The 22,917-nt window shown below is 44.5% G+C and overlaps 1 protein-coding gene across 1 annotated transcript in view; it reads left to right on the top strand.

The window, feature by feature from the left end:
• LOC137432037 (anoctamin-7-like) overlaps window positions 1–22,559 on the top strand; it is a 213,056-nt gene extending 190,497 nt beyond the window's left edge. Inside the window, exons 3-6 of the mRNA XM_068123773.2 lie at window positions 17,169–17,374; window positions 19,753–19,895; window positions 21,717–21,807; window positions 22,153–22,559. Of these exons, the coding sequence (XP_067979874.2) occupies window positions 17,169–17,374; window positions 19,753–19,895; window positions 21,717–21,807; window positions 22,153–22,299 (587 nt within the window). The 3' untranslated portion in view covers window positions 22,300–22,559. The remainder of the gene's footprint in view (window positions 1–17,168; window positions 17,375–19,752; window positions 19,896–21,716; window positions 21,808–22,152) is intronic.
• Window positions 22,560–22,917: the final 358 nt, after the last annotated feature.

Genomic DNA, 22,917 nt, shown 5'->3' with positions numbered 1-22,917 from the left:
CCCAGAGAATTCCAACCTCCTCCCCGCCATCACGGCCATCTCTGCAACTCACAATCCCACGAGATATGTGGAAAGGACGACCCAAAAGCAATATTAACATCATTAAACATCATTCGTATATAAACATCATTAAAAGTAAATAATGACCTCGGCCAAAGGTCAAAGGACGTGAGTTTAATCTCTACATGAGAGAATTCCACATAGCTATTTGGGCGGTGTATGCGCTAACAGATCGCTCTCTCCATCGATCTTGCCAAGGCCGTAACACCTATCAGCTCAAAATCCTTTTAACTGTTGATTTGGTAGTTTTTACAATGAAGGAAACACGTATCGGGAGTACAAACGACATAGCGATTGTGAATGTGACAGCTCTGAGGCGTCTTTCGCTTCGCATCGCAGTGAAGGCGAGCACCAAAATGGTGGCTGTGAGATTAAAATCTGGCTTCAAGCCCCCCTCACCCTCACCACCCAAAGCCTTCAACCAGACATATTAACACGCTCCTCCCCCTTCATTCCCGTTCTTCAAAGCAAAGCGGTAAAAATTGTTGTATCGCCATTATATATGACGAGCAACGGTACCCGCCATAAGGGCGGGGCTTCAATTTGGAGGCGCGATTTATATAAACATCCGTTAAATATCACATGCAAATCATCAAAATCTAAACAGTATCTTTAGAATTTCAATAAAAAAACCACATCACTGTGATTTGATGATTTGCGTGTGATATGATTTAACGGATGTTTATATGAATCGTTTAAAATAAAAAAGCCTTCAATTTCTGACATTTTGCCTTTTCATTTGAGCCTCCCAATTGAAGCCCCACCCATAGGGCGGGTGCCGTTGCTGGTCTTCTGAAAGTAACATCATCTAATCTGAATTTTCTTTCAAATCCGGAGAGTACACAATTCTTCCTAGTACCCGACTGCAAAGCCGCAATGAGCCGGCGAAGCCAAAGCCTCTTGCCACTATTTTACCCATCACTATGGCATCAGTAGGTTAGGTAGTAGGTAGGTGTAGTAGGTACCGTACCTAGTTCAAAATGACACCATTTGCATTCTGGATGAGATTAAAATTTATAAAATTTCCTTCTTGATTAATTTGGTGAATTCCGTCTCAACTTCGGATATTTCCGGCCGTGAAAAACTATTCCTACGGCCGCGAGATCTCTAAAAAATAATTCTTCGTCAATTTTAGAATATTTGACGCCGTTTTCAGCCTCCGAAACGCGGTAATGTTTTTTTGAAATATTTTTTCAAATGCTCGAATCTCATTGGTTCCGGTGTTTGGTGACGATTTTTGTTGAAGATAACCAGGACACTTGCGGGCCCGGGGAACGAGGTTGGTCTTAAAGTATTTTAATTACAAATTAGAGGTGCATAAGATTGTGAATAAAAAAAAGACGGGTGAAACAAACTCCTATTGAACTTTTTCGCAATTTTTTTTATGCATACTTCCGCATCCGCAAGATGGCGGCCTCCATTGAGTGATTTGGTGCGTCAAAGCTTCGAAATTCTCAAAGGATTCAGCAAAATCTGGCTTTTCAACATAATATGTACGCGTTCATTCACAACACCGGCTTCGCTGGCTACTACTAAGAGATTTACGCAAATGGAAGCCCCTTATTTACGAATACGGTTTTATTACCTCCACCACCAAAGGTTGATGGAGGTTATGTTTTCACCCCTGTCTGTCTGTTTGTCTCTTTGTCTGTGAACAGGATATCTCAAAAAGGTTGTGGACGGATTCGGACGAAATTTGGCAGAGATGTAGCGTATGTGACAAGGACGAAATGATTCGATTTTGGTGAAGATCCGGATTCGGATCCGACGACTAGAATTTTTAAAGTGATTCTTCACCATTGGGAGATGGGGCCAAAAACGATACATAGCAGGATATCTCAAAAAGTTATGGATGGATTTGGACGAAACTTGGTGGACAGGTTGTGTGTGTGACAAGGAAAAATCGATTCAATTTTGGTGAAGATCCGGATCCGGATCAGGCTAGTGGAATTTTGAAAGTGATTCTTCACCATTGAGTGATATGGCCAAAAATGAGTGGTAGATCAGGGTATGAAATACCAGACCTATGGTGATTCCTGTGATTGATTTTGATTAAATGTGATTCTGTATTGTGATTTTTTCATCTACTCTGGGATACAAAACGTAAACTGTTCACTTGGCGGAGGTATGCTCTCTCCTGAGTGCCATTCTAGTTTACTGTGCGGAGGTGATTAGTAATAATACAAACAAGACCAAAAGTCTAACAGCGACGTCGCCGGGATTGTAAAATATTATAAACCACAAACACACATAATTAGCTTTTTAAACAGTCGCTAATGCTGTTTATAATGTTAAAGAAAGACTTTTAGAGGAATCCAGACACCCATGAGGTAAGTTTTACTTACAGAACTGAGGGAAGATCTACTGTAATCTACATACCCCCCACAAGGGTTGGAGGTGTGCTCATTTACCAAGCAGCTAGCTCGCACTTGCCAAGCCAGCCATTCCTTAGCGGTTTTGAATGTGGTGCTTGCTCGAATGCTTTAACCACTTGGCGATCTCTCCAGAAGAAACTTGGTAAATGAACACACACCCAATGTTCTTGAGACCCGAGCATAGAGAGACTGTAATCTATTTACCCCAAAGAGGAATGACCTTTCCTGCCACTCTCTAAGTGAGCGGGTGTTTACGCCGTAATGACATCATATAAGTAATGACGCAGCATGACGGTCGGACACAAAACTTCCGCTACTTTAATATCTTCTCTATATATAAAGGAGGAGTGTCTGTGTGTGTGTGTGTGTGTGTGTGTGTGTGTGTGTGTGTGTGTGTGTGTGTGTGTGTGTGTGTGTGTGTGTGTATGTATGTATATATGTGTGTCTGTCTGAATGTCCGCTTATAACTCAAGAACTACACATCGGAGAAAAGTTTTAGACACAGATTCGGAATCAACATAAAATCCTGCTGGTTATAGGCTACGTTTTATTTTAATATCAATGGTTTTAAAAAACCGCGCCACCTGCAATTCCATGGTGGTTTGTGGCGGCACTAGACGTTCGGGGTGTATTGCAATGGTTTGTCGGGTTTGGCTGTGGGTCCAGAATAGCTCCCATTTCCTCATGTGCTTCCACTTTTATTTTGATTCTTCTGTTACAACGCCTTCCTTATCTACCTTATATCCCCCCGAGGAGGCCTCTACATAATTTGATGCGGCAGAACTTCGTGCATTTTGAGTGAAAGAAGTGAGACGAGGTTGTAAGAGGAAGAAGAGGCACGGTCATGGTGGAGGCCACGATCGTGAGTGGAAATGGCGGGAATTGCGTTTGTATCGCAAAGTAAAGGATCTGCATTCATTTCTGAACTTGCATTGGTGGATTGTTATACATCTGCATTATTTTTCATAAAAAAACTTTATGTTGAATTTGAAGGCTCCAAGCACGGACTATATATTATATAGCCCTCATTGAGGTAAAAATAAAAGTAAAAAGCCTGCTATCGCTTGCCAAGCTAGCCGTTCCCCCCTCCCCTCCCCTTCACCCTATCCCTCCCCTTCTCCCCTCCCCTCCCCCTCCCTTCCCCCCTCCCCTCCCCCTCCCTTCCCCCCATGCCCCTCCCTTTCCCCCCTCCCCTCCACCCTACCTCCTCCCCTCCACCCTACCCCCTCCCCTCCCTCCCTCTCCCAATCCCTCCCCCCTCCACTCCCTTCCCCCCATGCCCCTCCCTTTCCCCCCTACCTCCTCTCCTCCCCCCTCCCCTCCCCTCTCCCTCCCCCCTCCCCTCCCCTCTCCCTCCCCCTCTCCTCCCTTCCCCTCTCCCTCCCCCCTCCCCCTCTCCTCCCTTCCCCCCATGCCCCTCGCTTTCCCCCCTACCTCCACCCTACCCCCTCTCCTCCACCCTACCCCCTCCCCTCCCTCCCCCTCCCCCTCCCCCTCCCCACCCCCTCTCCCCACCCCCTCCCCACCCCCTCTCCCCACCCCCTCTCCCACCCCTCTCCCCCCCTCCCCCCCTTCTCCCCTCCCCCCCTTCTCCCCTCCCCCTCCCCCCTCTTCTCCCCTCCCCCTCCCCCCTCTTCTCCCCTCCCCCTCCCCCCTCTTCTCCCCTCCCCCTCCCCTCCCCTCCCCTCCCCCTCCCCTCCCCTCCCCCTCCCCCCTCTTCTCCCCTCCCCCTCCCCCCTCTTCTCCCCTCCCCCCTCCCCCTCTTCTCCCCTCCCCTCCCCCTCCCCCCTCTTCTCCCCTCCCCCTCCCCCCTCTTCTCCCCTCCCCCCTCCCCCTCTTCTCCCCTCCCCCTCCCCCCTCTTCTCCCCTCCCCCTCCCCCCTCTTCTCCCCTCCCCCTCCCCCCTCTTCTCCCCTCCCCCTCCCCCCTCTTCTCCCCTCCCCCGTCTTCTCCCCTTCCGCCTCCCCCTCCCCTTCCCCCTCCCCCTCCCCTTCCCCCTCCCCTTCCCCCTCCCCCTCCCCTTCCCCTTCCCCCTCCCCCTCCCCCTCCCCCTCCCCTTCCCCCTCCCCCTCCCCTTCCCCCTCCCCTTCCCCCTCCCCTTCCCCCTCCCCTCCCTCCCCTTCCCCCTCCCCTCCCTCCCCTTCCCCCTCCCCCTCCCTCCCCCGCCCGGCAATGCCGGGTACTTCCCATGGCCAGCTGTACGTGGGATGCTCGAGGGTTGGAAAACCAAGCAATCTTTATGTCTTGGCACCAAGTAAGAAAACCAGAAATGTTGTATACCCAGAGGTTTTGAGAAATTGACAATTCACAAAACGTCATGTAGGAAATGCACTGTGATATTGCTCTAAAATATACATGTTCTTTTCATCATATATTTGTCTTATTCTTATTCAACCCGGGCGAAGCCGGGTACCTCAGCTAGTATGTATGTATATTTTATACCTCAGCCGGGTACCTCAGCTAGTATGTATGTATGTATATATGATGTCCACTTTGACAAGCACACGATCAGAAGAGCCGATTGGAGCAGAAGAAGAGCAGCAGACATTTTCAGGGAAGTTAGTCATAACCAAGTCCAGAAGAGAAGATGCTCCGTTGACTGAGATCCGGGTCGGGAAATTGACAGATTGTGTCAGTCCCAGTGAGTCACAGAAGTCCTTTGCTGAAGAGCCATGGCTGGTGAGAGGTACCCACACCCAGCCAACTGGCATGGTGACAGTTGAAATCACCACATATGAGGAAGAGAGAGTTGGGATGGGAAGATAGAAGTTGGTCCATATTCTCAGACAGCGAGATGTAGATGGAGTCATCACTGTTTGGTGGACGGTACAACACACATATGAACAAAAGGTGGGAGCGATGGGGAAGCCGTAGCCAAAGGTATTCCGGGGGTTGAGGTGGAGAGAGTAGAGTCCCTGTATAAAGAGAGTTGCGCCATGCGCTGACCCGAGATTTCTGGTCACGTGATTTCGTGGCGCCATTTTGTGTCTAACTTCACCGTGCGTGCGTGAACCCTCAGGGGAGGGTTACGGATTTGGCCCTAATTATGGTTGTTATTGTTATCATGGTTGGTTCTAGATATTATGCTTATGGTGGCTTAAGGGAAAGGGTTATTGTGGTTAAAAGGTTTAAAAGCACTCCTGGTAAAATGTGGCCGGAAATCGGATGGTGACCCAGAAGACAAAGGGAGGGAGGAAGAAGAGCGCGTGAGAGGGAGGAAACGAGGCATTTTGGAACAGCTCCACATCCAGCGTGGTCGAGCGTCCATGGAGAATGAACTTTGAGTCCTGGAAAGGAATCTCGTGCGATCGCTGAGATAGCTGGTGTCGTGGAAAAGCCTGCGAAGCCAGGTACAGGTGTGAGATTCCGGAGAATCTTCACTTCAAGGCCACGGCTCGAGTGAGAGCCGTCCGCCATGTCGTCCCGTGCGCGGCCTTCAGCGGAATAGGTTTTTTGTCGTGTCGGGTGGGCTTATCCTCCAGTGGTTTGCCGGGGACGGCTGTGCAATAAAGCGGCGTCTGAAGGTTGCCCTGCGGTTCGCCGATTGAACGGCAAAGGTGTACGTGCGTGCCTCTGGAGATTTCCCTTTCTACCGCGAGTGCTGTGTGTTGGACCACGTGACTTTTATGTCGCTTCGGCCGTCTACGCCTCGGTTGCTCTGGAGCGGACATTGGTTCAACGATCGCCGGAGCGGATCAACTTCACCTTGGAGGGGTATCGAGACATTGCGGAGGGCTCGGTTCCATTTCCTGGGAGGGCCGTGAGTTTGGGGTTATGTTACCATCTCAAGATATTTATTGTATTGTATTGTATTGTATTGTGTTATTCCCGTGTGATTTTGAATATATTCTTTTGTGGCTAACCATTGGTGTGGTTTCCTTATTGTTTTGGATTGCTTCCTTTGAGGATTTCATGGAGGGTTTCATGGAGGGTTTCAATAGTGATTGATTTCGACACGGAATAACATCTATATCTTTCTGCCGGGGTTCCTCTCAGGGTTCGGGGGTTACCGAGACCAGGAGATTGCAGAGGACCTCGTAACAGAAATTGGGGGCTCTTCCAATTGACTCGTGGGCTCGAAATTGTGTCTGTGTCCGGGATATAAAATTCCCTAGATTTAGCTGGAAAGAATTCCCTAACATTCCCAGAATTCCCAAATTTGGAACTTGTTCCAACATTCCCAATTTTTTCCAAAAAAACAAACAAAAAACAAAAAGATTTTTTTTTTTGGCATTTCTTGTGTGAAGGTTAACAGGTGTTAACAATAGTCACCATGGAGTTTGACGCAGAGAAGTTTGCAGTGACCCCGAGTGAAGCACAGTTCAGAGCGTTAGTAAAATCGGACCTTGGGAAATTGGCCAAACATTTTAGCTTGGAGGTCCGAACTAATAAGAGGAAGGCAGAGATGCAGGCAGTGGTGATACAATCTATGGTGGGATTAGGAACATGGGAAGAGGTAGCCCGGGATTGGTTACCCGAGGAACCAGAAGAGGTGGAGCTCCGGAAACTGGAGTTGCAATTGCAGAGCGAGGAAAGAAGAGCAGAACAGGAAGGAGAACTCCAGGAAAGGTTAAAAGCAGAGGAAAGGAAAGCAGAAGAGAGAAGAGAAGAGAAACAAGCAGAGGAAAGGAGAGTGGAACGAGAACTCCAGGAAAGGTTAAAAGCAGAGGAAAGGAAAGCAGAAGAGAGAAGAGAAGAGAAACAAGCAGAGGAAAAGAGAGTGGAACGAGAACTCCAGGAAAGATTAAAAGCAGAGGAAAGGAAAGCAGAAGAGAGAAGAGAAGAGAAACAAGCAGAGGAAAGGAGAGCTGCAGGGAACTCGAAGCAGAGGAGAGGGAGTTAATAGACCGTGAATTGGCGTGTCAGCAGGAAATTAAAATCAAGGAGCTGGAGTTAAGGAGAGAACGGGGAGAGGTGTACCATCCCTGCTGACTGGTTCGACACCTAGCCAGAACACCTGGGATGTTGGCAGACATGTGAGGCTGGTTCCACCCTTCAATGAAAAGGAGGTAGCCAAGTTTTTTCCACACTGAGAAAGTGGCTTGACTGTTAAACTGGCCTGAGGAGTTCTGGTCCATGCTAGTGCAAAGTGTTCTGGTGGGTAAAGCTCAAGATATTTATTCGGCTTTACCGATTGACCAATGTGCAGATTATGAGGTATTGAAGAAACACATTCTCAAAGCCTATGAATTGGTCCCGGAAGCTTACCGGCAAAAATTCCGGAATTCCAGGAGGAGGGAGAGTGAGACCCATGTGGAGTTTGCCAGATTGAAAGAAACCATGTTTGATAGGTGGTGTGATTCAAAAGGAGTTGGAAAAGACTTCAAACTATTGCGACAATTGATCCTGGTGGAGGAATTCCAACAGTGTGTCCACGAGGACATTAAAGTTCATCTGGAGGAAAGGAAAGTACCAAAGCTGTATGAGGCAGCAACCATGGCAGATGACTATGCCTTAACACACAGGATGGGGGTTCCACAAACCGAACTTCTCGCCCAGACCGAGCCAGGGGAGCTATGGCACATCAGGGGCGGAGAATGAAAATCCATGGGGGCGGCCTCGAGATGAAAATGAGGACCACTCTGACACCACGACTTCTAGAAATCAGAAGACTGCGGTTCCAAGACAGACCTATCGTCCGGGGGGCTCGAGGCAGACCGCCGCCCCCATGCCTTGGCAGACCACGAGGTTCTCCTCCGGGCCTACTTGCACTTTTTGCCATAAACCTGGAAACTTGATGTCCAACTGTTATGCTCTGGGAAAGGAAAATCAGGAGCGGAGTTCGACTAGTACGACTCCAAATGCAATGGCCATTGTGAGAAATCGCCCTCAAAAGGGTTACCAACCATTTATTTCAGAGGGGTTTGTGTCACTGGATGGAGCCTCGACTAACCGGAGACCGGTTAGGATATTGAGGGACACAGGAGCACATCAATCTTTAATGCTTGAAGGCATCTTGCCATTGTCCGAGGACACAGCAACTGGGGATAGTGTTCGTTTACAGGGGATTGTTGGCTGTGTTAGTGCTCCACTTCATGTCATCCATTTGGAGTCCGATTTGGTGTCAGGACCGGTCACTGTCAGGTTACAAGCCACTCTTCCTGTAGAAGGAGTATCTTTTATTATCGGGAATGATTTAGCCGGTGGTCAAGTTTCTGGTAACCCGATGTTTGTTGAAAAGCCTAGTACGAAGCGCCCTGACGAGAAGAGGAAGTACCCTGAAACTAAGTGTCAGCACACGCAAGTCAGGGATGGAGGCAATATTGGCAAGCTCTTTGTAGGGGGACTGAACTTCAGGACAAAGGAAGATGTTCTGGAGTCTGCTTTCAGCAAATATGGACCGCTTCTGGAAGTGCTGCGGATAAAAGACAGGGAGACACAAAAGTCAAGAGGGTTTGGCTTCGTCACGTTTGAAAACTCAAAGGACGCCAGAGTTGCAGAAAAGGATCTGAATAGCAAGGAGTTGGATTGACGGACCATCACAGTAGGGAAGGCATTTCCTAGGGGTCGAGGGGGCTACAGAGGAGGACCAAGGAGTAGTAGTGGTGGTGGCCACAATCGATATTATTATGGAGGCTTCCAGAGTTATGACAGCTCCCGAAGGAAGGATTATCAGAGCAGTGGCCGAGAAGGAGACCGCCAGTCAGGTGACGACTGTGACAAGTGGTCCAACCGTGATTGTTAGGAGAGTTATAAAGAGTTGAAGCACTGAATGCTGCGGAGCAGCCGAGCCAAGATTCCTACACGGATTAACCGTGAATGCCACGTTCCTAAAGGCGTCCATATAGTGAACTTTCCGACACGGATTAACCGTGAACTCCACGTTCCTAAAGGCGTCCATGTAGTGAACTTTCCTACACGGACTAACCGTGAACTCGACTTTCCTAAAGGCGTCCATGTAGTGAATATGTCCAGGCCTCACCACCCAACCACCATGGAACCTGGCCCTCAACTCGGCCTCCCAGAAAAAGTGCTATCGATTTGGAAAGGATATGATTTGCTTGGGATTTTTGAATATCGCTATGATCGCTATGATTTGCTTGGCTTGGGATTTTTGATCCACCCCTTAACCTTCATTCAAAAGAAACTAAAAGTAAAAGTCAGAGGTTGATGAGATGGAGTTTGGCTTTGCAGGGGTAACTTGGAAATTGAACATGTAAAGGGCAGGGACAATGTCGTTGCTGATGCGTTGTCCAGAGTGAATTAACTTTGGAAATCTCTGTAAGTTGTTCGAAGTTTTGTTGCTTTATTTTTGGGGAAACATTGATTACTTGTGTTGGTTTCAAGAATTTGCCTACAAAGAAAGTTTTCGCGGTGTTCAATCTTTCTTTCTTGAGGGGGGGAGGGTTACGGATTTGGCCCTAATTATGGTTGTTATTGTTATCATGGTTGGTTCTAGATATTATGCTTATGGTGGCTTAAGGGAAAGGGTTATTGTGGTTAAAAGGTTTAAAAGCACTCCTGGTAAAATGTGGCCGGAAATCGGATGGTGACCCAGAAGACAAAGGGAGGGAGGAAGAAGAGCGCGTGAGAGGGAGGAAACGAGGCGTTTTGGAACAGCTCCGCATCCAGCGTGGTCGAGCGTCCATGGAGAATGAACTTTGAGTCCTGGAAAGGAATCTCGTGCGATCGCTGAGATAGCTGGTGTCGTGGAAAAGCCTGCGAAGCCAGGTACAGGTGTGAGATTCCGGAGAATCTTCGCCTCAAGGCCACGGCTCGAGGGAGAGCCGTCCGCCATGTCGTCCCGTGCGCGGCCTTCAGCGGAATAGGTTTTTTGTCGTGTCGGGTGGGCTTATCCTCCGGTGGTTTGCCGGGGACGGCTGTGCAATAAAGCGGCGTCTGAAGATTGCCCTGCGGTTCGCCGATTGAACGGCAAAGGTGTACGCGCACGCCTCTGGAGATTTCCCTTTCCACCACGAGTGCTGGGTGTTGGACCACGTGACTTCTGTGTCGCTTCGGCCGTCTACGCCTCGGTTGCTCTGGAGCGGACATTGGTTCAACGATCGCCGGAGCGCATCAATTTCGCCTTGGAGGGGTATGGAGACATTGCGGAGGGCTCGGTTCCATTTCCTGGGAGGGCTGTGAGTTTGGGGTTATGTTACCATCTCAAGATATTTATTGTATTGTCTTGTATTGTGTTATTCCCGTGTGATTTTGAATATATTCTTTTGTGGCTAACCATTGGTGTTGTTTCCTTATCGATTTGGATTGCTTCCTTTGAGGATTTCATGGAGGGTTTCAATAGTGATTGATTTCGACACGGAATAACATCTATATCTTTCTGCCGGGGTTCCTCTCGGGGTTCGGGGGTTACCGAGACCAGGAGATTGCAGAGGACCCCGTAACAGCCCGGTTTACGTCAAAAACCGAGTTACGTCACGGCTTATGGAACGAATTAATGATGTAGGCCGGGGTATTGCTGTATACTGTATGTATATATATATATATATATATATATATATATATATATATATATATATATATATATATATATATACATATATATATATACAGACATATATATATATACATACATATATATATATACATACATATATATATATACATACATATATATATATATAGACATATATATATATATACATACATATATATATATATAGACATATATATATATATACATACATATATATATATATATATAGACATATATATATATACATACATATATATATATATAGACATATATATATATACATACATATATATATATATAGACATATATATATATATAGACATATATATATATAGACATATATATATATAGACATATATATATATATATATATAATATATATATATATATATATATATATATATATATATATATATATATATATATATATATATATATATATATATATATATATATATATATATATAGTCATGTGAAAAAGTAAGTACACCCCATGTAAAGTTTTGACTTTTTCAACATATTTCAACATACAGCTATTTGATCTTCATTTCAACAATATTGACAGATAAAGGTGATATAATCTAACAAATATCATGAAACATTTACATTTTGTAGTCCATTGTATGAATTAAATAAACATAAATGCAAATTTCGCATGTGGAAAAAGTAAGTACACCCCGACATTTATCACTACTTTAAATACCTAAAATTAGAATTAGGTGCACCAGCTAAGGTGCAAATGATTAGAACATCGTTAGAGAGGATCTTGGAGGAACCTGTCTTATTTAAACCTCAGATATTTAGTTTGGTTTGCTCTTTGTTGTTGAAGTGTGTGGCGTCACCATGCCTAGATCAAAAGAGCTCTCTGAGGCCTTCAGAAAGAAGGTTATAGATGCCTACGCGTCTGGGTGGGATTTAAAAAGATCTCCAAACAATTTGAAATCAATCATTCGACTGTCCGGAAGATCATCTACAAGTGGAGAAGATTCCAAACAACTGCCAACTTGTTCAGGCCAGGCCACCCCAGCAAGTTCAGCCCGAGAGCAGACCGCAAGATGCTGAAAGAACTCTCTAAGAACCCCAGAATGTCATCACGGGACCTACAGGTTGCTTTTGCCACTGTTGATGTCAAAGTGCACGAGTCTACCATTAGAAAGAGGCTGCACAAATTGGATCCACATGGGAGGTGTGCCAGGAGAAAACCTTTGCTGTCCAGAAAGAACATCAGGGCAAGACTAAAGTTTGCCAATGAACACCTCGGCAAAGACCAGCACTTCTGGAACAATGTGCTCTGGACAGATGAGTCAAAGGTAGAGCTATTTGGCCACAGTACCAGAAGACATGTTTGGCGAGTTTGGCGAAAACCAAAGACAGCATTTGACCACAAGAACCTGATACCAACTGTAAAGCATGGTGTTATGGTTTGGGGCAGCTTTGCTGCATCAGGGCCTGGGCAGCTCACCATCATAGAATCCACTATGAATTCTTCATTGTACCAGAGGGTGCTCGAGGATAATGTGAGGCCATCTGTCGGAAAGTTGAAGCTCAACTGAAGGTGGACCAGTAAATCCATCAAGGAATGGCTGAAAATAAAGAAATGGAGGGTTCTGGAATGGCCAAGTCAAAGCCCGGATCTAAATCCCATCGAGATGTTGTGGGGGGATTTGAAACGAGCTGTGCATGCAAGAAACCCCTCAAACATCGCACAGCTGAAAGAATTCTGCATGGAGGAGTGGGCAAAAAATTCTCCCAGTCGATGTCAGAGACTGGTAGACAGTTATAAGAAACGCCTACTTGAGGTTGTTTCTGCCAAAGGGGGCAACACCACTTATTAGAGCCAAGGGTGTACTTACTTTTTCCACATGCGAAATTTGCATTTATGTTTATTTAAATTATACAATGGACTACAAAATGTAAATGTTTCATGATATTTGTTATATAATATCACCTTTATCTTTCAATATTGTTGAAACGAAGATCAAATAGCTGTATGTTGAAATATGTTGAAAAAGTCAAAACTTTCCATGGGGTGTACTTACTTTTTCACGTGACTGTATATATATATATGTGTATATATATATATATATATATATATATATATATATATATATATATATATATATATATATATATATATATATATATATATATATATATATATATATATATATAGTATATATAATATATATATATGTATATATATATATATGTATATATATATATGTATATATATATATTGTTATAGATCGCGGTTAGGATGTTATAGACCGAGCGGTGGTTTAAAACCGCGACCTAACAAAACTCACCCGATTCCACCCGAACGTTGGTTGTATCGCACCCTAGCTGCTCAATGAGGGAAAAGACAAAAGCGACGCAATGCAAGAGGAAAACAGAGACAAAAAAAAATGTATGAAATATTACTACTGAATTTATTTCTACTATTTACACACAAGCAACAAAAAGCAATTCAGTTTATTTACAAGTACAAGACGCAGGTGACACAGTGCAAATTTAGCTTATCTACAGACTTAACTTATTACCCAGGACAGAACAAACAAAGACGACTCACACGGGGAATTGCAGGAATCGCAGGATGTGGATGGCTGGAGGGAGAGGGAGAGGTCCAAGGGGGGGTCCCGCCGCACAACCGGCGCGTTCAGCAGCCGCCGTTCCTGCCCCCTTTTGCGGTTGCCGGGTGTCGCTGCTGCGGCGGCCTGCAGTTGCCTTGCCAGGCCTTGTCTTACTCGCTTCTCACCACCGACTTCTCACCACCGCAACCAACTGTGACCACTGACCCTCCTTTTTGGCACCCGACTCAGACCAACTCTTCTCTCTCTCTTTCTCTCTCGGTGCAACCAACTCCTCCTCTCTCTCTCTTTCTCCGACCAACCCAGAGTGCATCTCCCTTTCTTCTTCTTTTTTTCGCTCCACTTCCGGTTGCGCCCTTTTATAGCGCCCCCAGCGATCACGCCCCCGGCGCTTTGGACACGCCCATCGGGGCGCTCACCTCGGCCCTGGCTGGTCGCACGACCCTCGGGCTCCGCCCCGGACGACGACGGGCGGGCGCGCCCCTCCCCTCCTCTGACGAGGTGGAGACACGCCTTTCTTCCCTGACTCGAGCCTCGTGGTCAATGGCGGTTATTGGAGGGGAGGTGATTGGGAATCGAGGGCTCAGCAATGACGAGAGGGGATGTAATATGGCAATCGAGGGTCGGCAATCACGAAAGGGGGATGTGAAGGAAATGGGGATTTTTGGGGATGGGAATGGAAGGGGATCTATTCTCTTTCACTGGTGCAATGGAGTACTTCAATTAATGGGAGACACAGCCTTATCCTAAAACACAGAATAAGATATAACTATCGAACATGAATATCCTATGATTGGCTGACGTGTATGCTTGTGGACTATGGGACGCCCTTTTGATCTTACACAGCTCCGGAGGCAGGAGGCACAGCACAACAACAATAATAATAATCATACAGCACACAATAAAAAATATATATATACAGTCCTCATATCCACAACAATATGTATATATATATATATGTATATATATATATATGTGTATATATATATATATATATATATATATATATACACCGTATATACACAGGGTGGTCCAGAAACCCTGGGCACATTTTGAAGAACGATACCTGCATTAAACAACTAAGTTTATTATTTTTCTTTGGTGCAAAACAAAACATGATTACTCGTAAATGGATGTGACCTCTTCAACAAGCACAGGCATCACGTGATGCGCAACAGGGTGAGGTGCATCACGTGATATGGATCGGGGTGAGCTTCGCTCACTGTGCTGCATGCGTTTGTCTTTGCATTAGTTCAGTTCATTGTGAATTTGACGCCCTAATATGACGGAGGATATTGTGAGACAGAAAATTTGCGCTGTGCGCTTGTATTCTGTATCTGGAAATTCGGCTGAGGTTCACAGACAACTTGTCAAAGAATGTGGCGCTGACGGAATTGCGAGAAGAACCATCGGCAGAATAAACGAGCAATTTGATGAAACAGGCAGCATTCTTCCAAAAGTCACCAGATAGGCCCCATACTGTTCAAACTGAGGAAAGCAGAGCGGTCATTCAACAACAACTCGACAGTAACACACCATTATCAACTCATCATTTATCAAACGTCACCAACATAAGCTGATCATCGATTCGAAGAATACGAAAAGACCTTAATGCGAAACCATACATACCCAGATTAATTCACCAACTATCTGAGGATGATTTTGACAGGCGCATTGAGGCATGTGAGACATTGCTTGGGTTAATGGATATGGACAATGATTTGCAGAACAGGATCTTGTGGTCGGATGAATCCAAGTTTACTTTATCTGGTTCTGAGAATCGTCATAACGTGATACCGGCAGGAGACAACCCACAATTTACTGTTGAGCACAACGTCCAGTATCAAGCTCGTGTGTCAGTCTGGGCAGGCATTTCTTCTGGAGGCATTGTTGGGCCAATATTTTTTGAAGAAAATGTGAATGCTGCAAATTACCTTCCAATGTTGGTGGAGCATGTGTTTCCACTCAATGATGGTAAAATGTGGTTCATGTATGATGGTGCGCCTGCTCATTATGTTGCCAGTGTACGCCAGGCCCTCGATTTGAACTTTACAGACAAATGTATTGGCCGTCGTGGTCCACTTGAACGTATTGTTATTTAACACCCTGTTATTCCTTCCTTTGGGATTTCCTCAAACACAAAGTGTATGCGAGGAATCCTACGACCCTTCGAGACTTAAAGCAATTCATCCGTAATGAGACTGCTGCCTTAACGACTGAAACATGCAGAACTGTGTGTCAGAGTGTTTCGTCACAGCTACAGCTGTGCATAGACAACGAAGGAAAGCAGTTTGAACATTTGAACTGATCTGTCTCATGTATATTAGACTGATTAGACTGTTTAACGAGTAATCATGTTTTGTTTTGCGCCAAAGAACAATAATAAACATAGTTGTTTGTTGCAGGTATCGTTCTTCAAAATGTGCCCAGGGTTTCTGGAACACTCTGTGTGTGTATTTGTGTCGTGGCACAGATCTTTCAAGAACACACAAGAACACAAAATCTTGTTTCTCAGTCTGAGAGTCCTTTAGGTTCTTTTTTGCAAACCCAAGCGGGCTTTCATGTGTCTTTCACTGAGGAGGGGCTTCCGTCTGGCCACTCTGCTATGAAGCCCATATCGGTGGAGTGTTGCAATGATGGTTGTCCTTCAGGAAGTTTCTCCCATCTCCACACAAGATCTCTGGAGCTCAGCTAGAGTGACCATCGGGTTCTTGGTCACCTCTCTTACCAAGGCCCTTCTCCCCCAATTGCTCAGTTTGACCGGGCGGCCAGCTCTAGGAAGAGCCCTGGTTGTTCCAAACTTCTTCCATTTAAGAATTATGGAGGCCACTGTGCTCTGGGAACCTTCAATGCAGCAGATTTTTTTTGTAGGCTTCCCCAGATCTGTGCCTCGACACAATCCTGTCTCTGAGCTCTGCAGGCAGTTCCTTCGACCTCATGGCTTGGTTTTTGCTCTGATATGCATGGTTAGCTGTGAGACCGTATATAGACAGGTGTGTGCCTTTCCAAATCATGTATGTGCAATCAATTGAATTTACCACAGGTGGACTCCAATCAAGGTGTAGAAACATCTCAAAGATGATCAAGAGAAATGGGAGGCACCTGAGCTAAATTTCAAGCGTCATAGCAAAGGGTCTGAATACTTATGTAAATGTGATATTTCAGTTTTTTCTTTTTAGTAAATTTGCAAAACTTTCTAAAATCCTGTTTTCTCTTTGTCATTATGGGGTATTGAGTGTAGATTGATGAGGTAAAAAATGAATTTAAACGATTTCAGAATAAGGCTGCAACATAACAAAATGTGAAAAAAGTGAAGGGGTCTGAATACTTTCTGAATACACTGCGCGCGCACGCGCACACACACACACACACACACACACACACACACACACACACACACACACACACACACACACACACACACACACACACACACACACACACACACACACACACACACACACTATTCAAATACATTAGTGCTAAACCAAATATGTATAAATTTTTACTATAAAACTTCTTTAGAAAACAAATGTTCTCAGCAACCTGTTCTAAGTGCTTGTTTGTACTCGGCTATCAGAAACATTTTATTTTGCATCAAATATGATAAGATTAGACATTATATTTGAATAAAACTTTGATTTCAAAGTGTATGAAAAATCCTAATCCACCCTTGTATTGTGCTCTCTCTCTGTGCCTCCTTTCCCAGTAATCCAATTCTGTTTCCTCACCATGTTCTCTGTGGCTTTTCCACCTGCTCCACTCATCATCTTGATGAACAACTGGATCGAGATCCGCTTGGATGCAAAGAAGTTCCTTTTATACTACCAGCGCCCGATACCTGAACGTGTCAAAGATAACGGAATATTTTTGACCATCCTGACCTGGATAGTCCACATTGCTGTCCTGTTCCATGTACGTTTGTGAGATATTGTTTTTACCTGCGACACATCACAGGTCGACAAATGTTTTGCGTTGATGTTGTTGTTGGTGATCGATTTTTGAAATGTGCACCCATTGGTCGGACAGCTGCTAGAGCCATGTCTGTCGCATGTTCACATGTGGATATCAGATTCAACACCACGTTATGAACTCAGAACATTTCATTCAGCACATCCAGCAGTTTGACATCCTCCGACATCCTCATCAGTTTTGATATAGAATCACTTTTTACCAGCATCCGTTCCAGAGACCTGCTCTGTCAACAAGCATCATCCACAAGAAGACTCCATCCTTCAGCAAAGTACCTGTCTATCACCAGATCAAATTTATGACCTTCTTATGCGTCTCAATTTTACATCTTTCAAATGGCGAGACTCGTTCCATTAACGAAACGAAGGTGCGTGGCTATGGGTTCTCCACCCTCACTCATAGTCGCAAACATCTTGCTGGAAGACCAATGAGCACCATTTCAACTTAAGCTCTGGCTACGTTATGTCGATGACATGTTTGTTATATGGCAACAAGACAAGAGAGATCTCAATACTTTTCTTCAGCACCTCAACAATCAGGACTGCAACATTAAATTCACCATGGAAGTCGAGCAACAACAGGCAATTTCCTTTGTTGATGTCCTCATTTCCAAGTGTCCTAATGGCAAGCCTCTCACAAGGTATCCATTATCCAGGAAGCTACCTCAACTACCACTCTTTTCATCATCCTTCAACTTTCCAAACTATGCCACATCACGACTGCTCTTAACTTCAACGGTTATCCTGCCCACAAGATAATCACCAAACCACGAAAGGCTCATGAGCCAAAATCGGAAACCAGAGCATGTTATTCTCCTCTTCATTGGACGTACATCACGCCAAATTTAGCGTTTCCTCAAGGCTGCCAACATAGCAGGACGACATCGCTCGACGAGGCAAACATGAAAAATCAGCAATATTCAATCATGCACGGACTCATAATCATCGCATACTTCGGACAGAGAGCAAACTTCTCACATCCATCAGCCAATCACACACAAGGAGAACCAGAGAAGGTATCAACACATCAAGGACAATGGACCATAACATGGGAAGATCCTGACTGATCGAACAACTCTTCACAAAGGAAAAATGATGAATGCTGGGTGGACTGTCTTCAAGCAAGAAAGGGAGCTGAGAGAAACAAGTTGTTGGAGGGACATGTGTGTGGTCTGGTGCTGCTGCGGAGGGATAGATATCTGGTAGACACCGCAGGTTGAACAAGATCAGGTGTGAGGTGGTGTAAACCTGAAACCAATATCCTGTTTTGTTACCTCCACCACCGAGGGTAGATGGAGGTTATGTTCTCATCCCTGCCTGTCCATTTCTTTGTCCCTTGCGAAAATCGATGATTTTTCAACTAAATTGGTCTGTCACATGTGTTATTCTGTCAGGCTGTCTGTCGATCACCTACAGGACACAATTTTAAAACAATCTTCAAGTAACTTCACCAAATGGTCGAGTTGGTTATAAGCAAGAAGCCTGTTGATTTTGAGGTCAAAAGCTAAACCTTTGTCGCATACAATAGGCCAAAGGTCAACATCTTAGGTCAAAGCTAAACCTTTGTCGCATACAATAGACCAAAGGTCAACATCTTAGGTCAAAGCTAAATCTTTGTCAGATATAATAGGTCAAAGGTCAACATCTCAGGTCAAAGCTAAACCTTTGTCAGATACAATAGGCCAAAGGTCAACATCTTTGGTCAAAGCTAAACCTTTGTCAGATATAATAGGCCAAAGGTCAACATCTTAGGTCAAAGGTAAACCTTTGTCAGATACAATAGGCCAAAGGTCAACATCTTAGGTCAAATTTCTAAAATCCTCAATTTCCATCTGATCGTCTTGAAATTTGAACAGGATTTGCATATCAGGCCACTGAATTCAACCACTAACTATTTTAAGGCCAAAATGGTTTTAAGGGTTTCCCAAATATGCTCTGTACTACTTTTTCCTTGTTTGTCTGTGAGCACGATATCTCAAAAAGTAGTGGACGAGCTACTTTCGGGGTCTGGAATAACAATCTATGAGTTGGTTAGGCGACAAGAACAAGCCGATTAGATTTTGATTCAGGTCCAGATCCAGATCGGGCCTCGCAGTGGGATTAATAACGGAAACTCTTCAGCCTGGCAGAGGTATGCGCTCTACCTTGTTAGCACTCCCTTCATCATGTGTAGATTCTGTACATTGAAGAAAGAGCAACATGACATGTCCACAAGGCTTGCAAGTACCATTGCTCATCAAACAAATTTGACTTGTTTTATAGAAAAAAGACAAAAGTTTTGTCGGTGCAACAATGCGGACTATATCTGTGTGTCGGTTTCAGGCTCTGCTGATTGCATTTTCATCGGATTTCCTTCCCCGGTTGATGTATTACTTCACTGCCACTGCTACCGATCCGAGCTACCTGGAATTCATCCTCGCTTACTCTCCCCAAAAATACGTGGATGAGACTCACACGCCTTGCAGGTAGATATCACCTGATGAACAACATTGCAGTATTTGCTAAACTTCATGTTTGCTCAAAACTCTTGCATTTTTAACTCATCTGTTCAGGGGAGCTTATGCTATGGCGCGCTGACCGTCCATCAGTCCGTAAACACTTGAAACTTCTTCTCCGAAACCGCTGATGGGATTGCGACCAAATTTGGCACAAATTACATTTGTTGTGTTGTGACTTAAGTTTGTTCACGGCATTAAAAGAATCGGGGTATAAGGGGATCTACCGGAATCAAAGTGGATCCAGGTTCGACAATCCCCCCCCCCCCCCCCCCCCAAAAAAAACCCCACAACCTTCATCACCCATGATGTACCAAAGCTTGTTCACAGCATAAAAATATCAGGGTCTGAGGGGCTCTGTGGGTGGTTTGAGTGATTGTTGATCCTGATCCAGGTGAGCTTCAGGACGCACGGTCCGACTTTTTCTAATACACCATAATTCTAACCTCTGTCAATTACAATTACAGTTATATATAATTTTGATGTTTGAATGTCATATGGGAAGAAAGAATAACAATTAGTAGGGCTATCGTAGATGATTGATTTTGTGAATATTGTCACACAAGACCGTACAGCAACCATCTTGAATATATCAATGAAATATGGGCAATAGAAGGACCTCAATTTACAGTATGGAGGACCAGGAATGACAATCTATGACAGTACGGGTGGCCTGGAAGAACAATCTATGACAGTGTGGGGGGCCTGGAATAACAATATATGACAAAATGGGGGGCCTGGAATAATAATCTATGACAAAACGGGGGGCCTGGAATAACAATCTAAGACAAAATGGGGGGCCTAGAATAACAATCTATGAGAAAACGGGGGACCTGGAATAACAAGCTATGACAAAATGGGGGGCCTGGAATAACAATATATGACAAAACGGGGGGCCTGGAATAACAATCTATGACAAAATGGGGGGCCTGGAATAACAACCTATGACAAAATGGGGTGCCTGGAAAAACAATCTATGAGAAAACGGGGGACCTGGAATAACAATCTAAGACAAAATGGGGACCTAGAATAACAATCTATGACAAAATGGGTGCCTAGAATAACAATCTATGACAAAATGGGGTGCCTGGAAAAACAATCTATGACAAAATGGGGGACCTGGAATAACAATCCATGACAAAATGGGGGACCTGGAATAACAATCCATGACAAAACGGGGGGCTGGAATAACAATCTATGACAACATGGGGGGCCTGGAATAACAATCTATGACAAAACGAGCGACCTGGAATAACAATCTATGACAAAATGGGGGGCTGTAATAACAATCTATGACAAAACGGGGGGCCTGGAATAACAATCTGTGACAGTACGGGGGAGGGGGGGCTGGAATGACAATCAACGACAGTACATGGGTCCTGTAATGCCAATCTTTGACATTACGGGGACATGGAATGTCGATCTATGAAAGAACATGGGACCTGAAATGACAATCTGACAGTACAGGGGATCTGGAATGCCAATGTATGACATTACTGGGACCTGGAATGACAATCTATGATAGTAAGTGGGACCTGGAATGACAATGTATGACATTACTGGGACCTGGAATGACAATCTATGATAGTAAGTGGGACCTGGAATGACAATGTATGACATTACTGGGACCTGGAATGACAATCGATGACAGGACATTGGACTTGGAATAACAACCGGTGATTTATTTAGGTGAAACAAATGCAAATGAGAAAGTTTCATGGTCACAAGTATGGAACGCGTCATGACAGAAATGCAGATGGATCGTCGTGTTAAACACATCTCTTTCTACAGATACAAGGGCTTCAGGGATGAAGAAGGGAACTATACAGCATTCCACTGGCAACTGCTTGTTCTACAGATCGTTTTTGTCATCGTCTTTGTGGTAAGATCAAGTTTCTCGAACCCTTGTTCACTTGTAAGATATACAAGGCAATCACATTGGAGCTTCTACTTCGGGCTTGGAGCTTTTTATTGGATTAAATTAGTCTGTTGGCATAAAAGTTAAATTTTGAGTGTCATTAAATGTTTAATTTTCAAATAATTGACACCTGCGAGCTGCAGGTTTGAGATGTTTGTGTTCAACAGATTTGTTCCTATTTGCCAATGTCACTGCTGCTGCTCTTCCAATTGTAATGTGTATCTTTGCATATTTACTTTTACCTTCGTTGCTGTTGTAATGCCACATTCATGGCATGAGATCTTGAACTAATCCTCTGTCTGCCCTCAGATTGTGATGTTGTTCATTATGAAAACAATTGGTTGGCTAATTCATGAGGATCCAAACTTAGAAAAGTATCATGAGCCTCAAAAAACCATGAATGAAGATGACGACTCCGATTCAGAAGAACTTCAAGAAGTTAAAGTTGAAAAGTGAAAGAACATGGCTGAGAGATGACATCAAGTGATCCCAAAATAGTTGTAGACAGTGGGCCAATCCTCCAAAATCTGTCTAGTTTTTGACTTTCGTGACCCACCTCTGGTATCTACCTGAAATTTTGCAGAGATTTAGATTTAAAAAATCACTTAGAAAGAATTCACAACTCGTCAGTGCAAAAAGTTGCACATTAATTAGTTATGTTAATTAGCAAAATCTATATCGCCATCTTGTGTTCATTATTATATAGCTGTGTACAACTGAATGGGAATTCTAAATATAAAGTATTGTTATGTCGGTAGGGTAGCGCAATATCTAGAGCCAGATAGATCTGTGTAGGTAGGTATCCGACTGTCATGATAGGGAATCTACCTGTAATAAGTTCTGTGTGTTTAGGCGGTTTGTCGGTTAAGAAGTATACCTGTGGATATACCAGGATGTTCGAGTGTTAGATAGAGTAGGGATTAAAGATAACAGCCCCTGTGTGTCAAACCTGGTAGCCAAACCTTTGTCCCTTATCGCAATGCACACCAACATAGACATTTAGACAGGCCCTTAGCGCAACATGAAATAATTCCCTTCCCTGACAAGGACTTCGGAAGAGAACCGGAAAAAGGA

The sequence above is a fragment of the Myxine glutinosa genome, chromosome 8 (genome assembly GCF_964187855.1).
Source record: "Myxine glutinosa chromosome 8, kmMyxGlut1.1, whole genome shotgun sequence".
NCBI classification, from domain to species: Eukaryota; Metazoa; Chordata; class Myxini; order Myxiniformes; family Myxinidae; genus Myxine; species Myxine glutinosa.
Note: the sequence above shows the minus strand (reverse complement) of the source record. Positions and strands in the feature narration are given on the sequence as shown.